Source organism: Spea bombifrons, chromosome 5, assembly GCF_027358695.1.
Source record: "Spea bombifrons isolate aSpeBom1 chromosome 5, aSpeBom1.2.pri, whole genome shotgun sequence".
NCBI lineage: Eukaryota > Metazoa > Chordata > Amphibia > Anura > Pelobatidae > Spea > Spea bombifrons.
The window spans coordinates 31,298,304-31,305,427 of NC_071091.1; the positions used below are offsets into that span (position 1 = coordinate 31,298,304).

The 7,124-nt window shown below is 38.8% G+C and overlaps 1 protein-coding gene across 2 annotated transcripts; it reads right to left on the reverse strand.

Moving 5' to 3' along the window:
• Positions 1 to 748: 748 nt before the first annotated feature.
• On the reverse strand, positions 749 to 7,103 carry UBA5 (ubiquitin like modifier activating enzyme 5). 2 transcript variants are annotated; one of them, XM_053466276.1, is made up of 12 exons: positions 6,726 to 7,103; positions 6,375 to 6,420; positions 5,658 to 5,747; positions 5,008 to 5,117; positions 4,732 to 4,818; positions 4,146 to 4,230; positions 3,478 to 3,582; positions 2,772 to 2,899; positions 2,492 to 2,627; positions 2,136 to 2,217; positions 1,752 to 1,858; positions 749 to 988 (listed from the first exon to the last, which is right to left on the reverse strand). In XM_053466276.1, the coding sequence occupies exons 1-12, from the start codon at positions 6,878 to 6,880 to the stop codon at positions 911 to 913; spliced, it is 1,209 nt and encodes a 402-aa protein (XP_053322251.1). In that variant the 5' UTR covers positions 6,881 to 7,103; the 3' UTR covers positions 749 to 910. The 2 variants fall into 2 exon arrangements, with proteins under 2 accessions (XP_053322251.1, XP_053322252.1); XM_053466277.1 differs by lacking the exons at positions 6,375 to 6,420; positions 6,726 to 7,103 and having other exon boundaries at positions 5,663 to 5,741.
• Between the last annotated feature and the right edge of the window lie 21 nt (positions 7,104 to 7,124).

Sequence of the window (7,124 nt, forward strand, 5' to 3'; positions counted from 1 at the left end):
TCATGGAACACGCTGGTTCCCTTTTCCAAAGTTTCAAATTTTGCGATGCCTATGTCTCATTTGAGACTGTTTGGCTGCCCCCCAGCTCAAAATGACAAACCAGAGTATTTCACAAGGAGCATTTAGACACTTATCATGCAACCAATTGGTCACCAATCCCTGGCAAATGGAGCCGTATTAATAATGTCCGTTGCTGAGGGTGATGGGAGTTGTAATCCACAAAAGCAGGTGCACGAGAAAAAGCAAAAAGGATGACATCCCATTTCAGGTGTGTGGGGGTGGTGGCTGGTTGTGGCATAAGGACAGCAGGGATTTTTTCAGTGTGCTAGCCCGCTGATCTATAGTTAGATAGTTGGCACACTTTTTACATTTTTTTTCTTATTTTTTTACTTGAAATGAGGGTAAATGGCTGTTCCTATTACAAGGCAGTCCTCTGCATCAGGAACCGCTGTTCATGGTGATCCAACCTACCCCTGGATAATTTTTTTTTCTCTCTTTTTTTCAAATTATTATTATTTTTTCCTTCTTACTTTACTGATGTTTCTTTACTTCCGCCGATAGGTGGAACGCGGGAGAAGCTGTCCCAGTGGCTCCCATCCTTTTGCATTAGTGCACAAAGGCCAGAATAACGCAGATAGATTTGCAGAGAAACAGGAATTTGGCTCGTTGCCTAATTATGTCACTTTTTGATAATTTAATTTCAAAATTCCAAAACAGCTGCATGTACATAAATACCATGGTTTAAATATATATTTAATAATTTTATTAGTCCTTAATAATGTACAAGCACAACCAAGTGTAGTTACATGACAAATTAGCTAAAGTAGAACACCGATTTATTTGGTGAAAATCGATTGCAAGCCTTTTCTCTAAGCAAATAGAACCCACAACCATAGGCTTTAACGGCCTTCTACATGCTCTTCATTTGGGCCATAAGTTCCTCCAGGCTCTGCTCCGACTCCTCCACCGTAACACCAGCCGTGGGTTCCTGTAAACAGAATGCAGGATTTCACAATTCATATTTGCATATAGTGTAAAAGGGGTAACAACTGAATGAATGAAATTAAATATCCATCAACTTTTGGACTCACGCAACAAATTATTAGACTTAGATTGTATTTTTCTGCTTATCTGCAATACTATTAGTGTAGACATTTAAAAAATGACTTAATTTAAGTTATATTCATAACATATATGCCGTCTGAGTATGCAAATAAAAGTATGTCAAGTTAAATGATACAATTTGTTCCATTTATATTTTATCGGACGATAAGCTGTCATTTGTATTGCATATGCGTACCATGCTCTGCACAATATATCTGATAAATTATTTTTAGTATATACACATTTTTGGCACCTAAATGCATATGAACATTTACACATTAAGGATAAAACCAGCTATTTACAGATATATTAGAAACAGAGGAGAGAAAGTTAGAACTCCTCCTGAGCAAGCACAGAAAAGGTACTTGTGACCTTAAAAAGAAATGGCAAAGGGACATTTATATGGGCCAAATTGTTCTTATCTGCCATCAAATTCTATTTTTCTATTCACTCATACTATCTATATTCTAACATGCAAGATGTCTTAATACAAGAAAAAAGGTGAAATACTTATATTCCTTTATTTATACTGGAATCCAGTGTTCTGAAACTGGAACCACACAGCCCACTTTTTCATTGGCGTATCTTTTAACATTGAGCTTTCAGCCAACAGAAACATCTTATTACAGTAATTCTGCCCATTGTACCTTTATTGGAATGGTATATGCCACAGTGATTCCTTCTGGCAGCTCTGGGACTGGCCCAGTAGCAGCTTTTAACTCTTCTTCTGACACCTCTGAAACCAGCTCAATACCTAAGGAAGGCAAATCAAAACAACCAATGTGAATGGTTAAAAATGTTGTACTCAACATATTGCTTTTGTTTGCAAATACATTATTTAGGTGTAAAAGTAGTGAGGAAAGGGAAATATATTGGCTCAGTATGTAGTATAATGGAACCATGAGATGGTTATGAACCGTAACCATGCACAATGCATTGCTTAATGTAGCTCAACATATTCACGTTACCAAGTTTTGCACATTCCATATCAACCAGATATCTTGCGGTTTCATTTAGGCAATATGTCTTACCCCAGTCGTTGTCCTCATGCACTATTTCTTCTTCTTTTTCTTCTGCCACCACTTCTGGTTTGGGCTTTTCTGCCTCTTTTCGCTGAATTAAAATTTGCCGTGTTGTGAGTTAGAAAATAATGGTTTTGCTAAGAAAGTGTAATGTATAATATTGAATTTCAGTAGGAGCACAAAAAAAAGTAATCAAGCCAACAAAAAGGCTTGCCTGCTGATGTTCCCAATGTAAGAAACCCATAGAGATGGGTTCGTTTGATCAAGTTACGGTGTCAAGCCCCTCCAATGTTATTCTGATCGCCTAGAAAAGTATACACATAGAACATATTTAACAGAATACCCAAAAACCGTCATCGGATTACCTTGTACTCAGACTGCTGAGTCTGGCAGTATTTGTCATCACAGTGTGGGTTAGGTTTCATAGCCATAGTAGGGAAGAAATCTTGCATTGCGTTGTACCCCAGATAGAAGCTAACTGTGCCAAAGTGTAAGAGATACCTGAAAGACAAATGGAATTGACTTCCAATCCCCTGACGTAATCTACAGAATGCACGGGTGGGTGTAAGAATAGAAACCTATGCATACATCAAGCGTATTTTGTAGAAAACTAGGGCTGCTTCGTGCGTGGAATATGTTACTTACTTGAGAACATTCTGGACAAGTAAACCAGCTACAACTCCCATAGTAGTGGGCAAGCTGGCTGCACAAACGCCCTCCCGCTTCAGAGTCTTCTCATCAATGTTGGCCGCGACCACCAGAGGAGGAGCACACTGTGAAACAAAGGTAAATACATAAAATATAATACAAATATACTTTCCTGATCTATAATATTTGTCTATTCTTGAACATGCACCGTAAATATTATGTATGGGTGAAACAGATAGGAAAAAAGTTACACATTAAAAATTTATAGGTATTTTTTTTTTTAGCACCTGAAGTTGTATTTTAGGGTGCCAAACCTGGCAATCCATAAAACTTTATACTAGGTGTGGCTCTGATGCCCAAGCTTATTGTCACACTAAGTTATACACAGTGACACAGGGAAACACGGCAGATATAAGCAAAGGCCAATGGCACAAACATTTTATAGTAGGGTGCTTGAACAGGTTAATAAGTTAATACAGCTTGCAGAGCTAAGAAATAATTAAATTCCCAAGCTACAGCCATTCCCACAAAATCATCATAGCCTGAAGGGCGTCTTGGTTTAACAGGGAAACAGCAAATCCAAAGACATTTAACTCCATAACTTTCAAAGGGTGAGGATCAATCTTAAAGCAACGTAACAGTGATGCTCACGCAATTTCATACCCTATGTCCTACTACATAAACATCAAGCTGGGATAAGTACCGCAAAGCAGGCCGTTTCTCCTGGTTTAATAAGCTGAATGTGTCCGGACACCGCATTTTCGCTGACTCCCGATTCCATCCAGACTTGTCCAAGTTCATTACATGCCTTTGAAGGGAAACATATGGAAGATACAATCAGTAATACATATACTATAGTACGGTTGTTAACCGCTCCTTTCTAAAGTAATCAAAGGAGCTAAAGCGATCGAAGGATGTGTTGACTTGCTAGTGGAGTATCACTCACACACCGGAAGGATGTACCATTTAATCACCAAAATAATATTTAAAGAAACAAAACAGTCACGTCTTTTTACATGCCCTTTCTATTACTTTAGAAGTCAATACTCCAGCCTTTCTGCACTCTATGAAACACTTTTTAGAATCGCTTGGCCTGAACCCATTGCATTACATTATGTTAGTCTTCATAGGTGAGGACCAAGCAGAGAAAAAGCCCCAATCTTGATACCTGTGAACGTGATTCTGGTGTCTGCTAATAATATTAGGTTATTTTTTAATAACGTCAACATTGTACCTAAATCTTTTGGTTCATACATATTGGAAATATCAGGATCTCAAAAGCAGCAATGAACCCATACATAGTAATGGTGGTATCACAGTCCATTACCTTCACAAAGCATTTGGACTTTCCGCTAATGAAATTACACTCACAGTGTTTATTGCCATCCGGGCTTCAAAGTTGTCCACACAACTAAGCACAAGATCCACAGGTTGACCCTCTTTTAATCCACCTTTGCTAAAGTAAAGAAAAAACAAAAATGAACAAAAGGGACAATGTTACACTTCATACTCTCATAATCGAAACGTAAAAATAAAAACACAGCTCAAGTAGAATATTAAAAGGGACTGTGGAAAGTCACAGGCAGCTTCATCAACGAAAAATAGAGGATTTAAATATTAAATGCATTAAAATAATGGAGTTATTTCCAAACATCATGTCTGTTTGAGTTTTTAGGATTCTGCATGTTCCGAATTGGTGTACATAATAAACTAAACAAACAAAAAAAACTTGTTAAACACTTTGGCTTGCATATTTCCTGTAATAACATTACAATATATTAAATATTTACTCATCCAGAGAAAATCCATTAAATTAGAAGAAGCTTTTATTTACAAACCAATCACAGGATGGGGATCTTTATTTTTATTGTTATATATATATATATATATATATATATATATATACACACATATACATACACACATATACATATATATAGGCAAAGGGGAGCATTACCTTATCCTGTCCATAAAATGCTGGAAGTTGTCTACTGTCGTTATGTTGTAATTGTGCACTTCAAACTGGACATCAGGGTTTATATTCCTATGAAGACACAAGGTAACAGAACACAAATGAGAAAAGCAAAGTTGCCATGCTAGTTTACTGCTTTAACATTGGTAATGCCCGATACAACCTCTGAACAATCCTAAAACATAGCAAACGGATTACTACAATAAACATGTCTAAAATGAAAGATCAGTAAGCAGGTAAAGCCCATATAACGCAGGTTACCGTAACGTATGCTCGGCAGCCTCCACTTTACTAAGTCCTGCCTGGTGTGGTTGGAAGAACAATCGGTTCATGTTGGCCAGTTCCACCTTGTCGTAATCAAACAGCAGCAGCTGGAACGAGAAGAATCACAGCGGAGGTCTCTCGTGAGTCACGGCGAGCGGAGATATTGGAGTTCTCTCTCCAACAGAATCGTTATCTCATACTTAAATAAAAGGCTCAGTCATATCCTTCATTACCAAATGGGTTTACTATGTCTCTGCTCTCAGTTGGCTGGGACCAAACGTGACCATCTCTAGCAGGTGGCATACACACCGATAAGAGTGATCCGAGTAGATCAATCATAAAGTCAGCATCAATGCGGATTTACTAATCAATTCAACAAAACCATTATAAATGTCATTAGGGACTGGCTACTGAAAATAATGAACAAATCATCATAAATTACAAACCATATAAAAAAAAGCCCAAAATGGAATGTATTTATTTTTTTTTTTAAAGAAGAGGAATTTACCGGTAACTGAAGCATAAAAAGCATGAAACAAGGACATTCTATAACACAAAAACTGTATGTTTCCCACACAGGTAAAGTGCCCAATCTCACAGCAATTATTTTCTTAAATGGATATTTGTTGATAAAAATCATGTATTACCTTACCAATGCCACATCTTGTCAGCATTTCAGCGGTCACGCTGCCCACGCCGCCAACTCCCACTACGGCTACAGCGAACGAGCGGATTTTCTGTCACAAAAGGTAATATGGGTTTATGAGAACACAGGTATTCACATCGTTTACATCAGGAGACATTACCCAAATTCTAAAAGATATATATATTACATATATTTACAATCGCTATTTAGTTTTAGATCTGTCAGTGGCATGTCACCTACCTCAAGCACCTGTTCTACTTAATATAATCATTTTCTTAAATATAATCAAATCTTATTGATTATTTTGACATTTAAAACATATGCTCTTAACATTTCTATCTGTTTGTGATTACTTGCACACATTAGTTATGTGCAGCAGCATATGGTAGTCACATTTCTGTCATTTACAATAAGAATCATAGTGTCGCAGTTATCACCGTTTGCTCGTATTTTCGGACTTCATGCCGATTCCGGATCGGACCCTGTAGATCAGGGGTGTCCAAACTGCGGCCCTCCAGTTGCTGCAGGACTACATCTCCCATAATGCTCTTTCAGCTAAGGGGCTGGCTGAGGAGTATGGGAGATGTAGTCCTGCAGCAGCTGGAGGGCCACAGCTTGGACACCCCTGCTGTAGATCGTCAGATTTGAGGTGTTCTAAAGAACACTGCCTAGTCCTGTAAAAACTACGTACGTCTATCTGTTAATCGGGCAACCTCACCTCGTAATCATCCACTATCCCCATTCGTTTCAAAGCCATCAAGCGACTGAAAACACAGAGAAAGAAAACTAGGTTGAAATCAACGCTCGCCTTTATTTATTACGAGCCAACATACTACGCAGCGACGTACAATATAAATATGGGGTGGTTTACACGTAAAGTACTAGAACCTCTGTTTACATTTGCTCAGATCAGAGGTTACAATCACAATGTCACAAATATTTTGTGTGTTGGCCCAATAAATGAGATCAATGTAGATTAAACAGTGCACTTTGGGCTAATGCATCAATATCCATTTATTAGTTTTAAGCGCCACCGATGCCACCCATTCAAGCGACAAGGAATATACACCTGTAGGGGTTTGAATCCACCACTTCAGCGCTCATCTTATCAATCTTGGTCCTGTGGATCTCGTGGGGATCATTGCCTTTCACCCTTCTCAGCTCATCCTCCAGATCCCGGATCCGAGCCTGCAGCTCCTCCACCCCCACACCGGCAGAAGCCATGCCCGTTCAGCCAGCCGACAATATGGTACACCGAGCGCTGTAAGAGAACACGGAAGGAAGGGTGTGACTGGATGAGTAAGCCGATCTGCCTCTGGTGGGATGTCTACAGAGAGATCGTAGCAGACTACACTAAGCCGTCTATTGAGACTGTCAGCTTTTAATTTACAGGTAGACTGCTGCCAGTTACTGATGGGATGGAAACGGTCCAGCTAACCCTTTCCTGCGGCAGCATTGAGACACGTCT

Excerpts from the sequence above, each read along its gene's own strand:
- UBA5 (XM_053466276.1), bottom strand. The coding sequence starts at position 6,880 with ATGGCTTCTGCCGGTGTGGGGGTGGAGGAGCTGCAGGCTCGGATCCGG. Across the intron at positions 5,748-6,374 it reads GGATAGTGGATGATTACGAG|AAAATCCGCTCGTTCGCTGT; the intron begins GTGAGGTTGCCC and ends CTTTTGTGACAG. Across the intron at positions 2,218-2,491 it reads CTCAGCAGTCTGAGTACAAG|CGAAAAGAGGCAGAAAAGCC; the intron begins GTAATCCGATGA and ends ATTTTAATTCAG.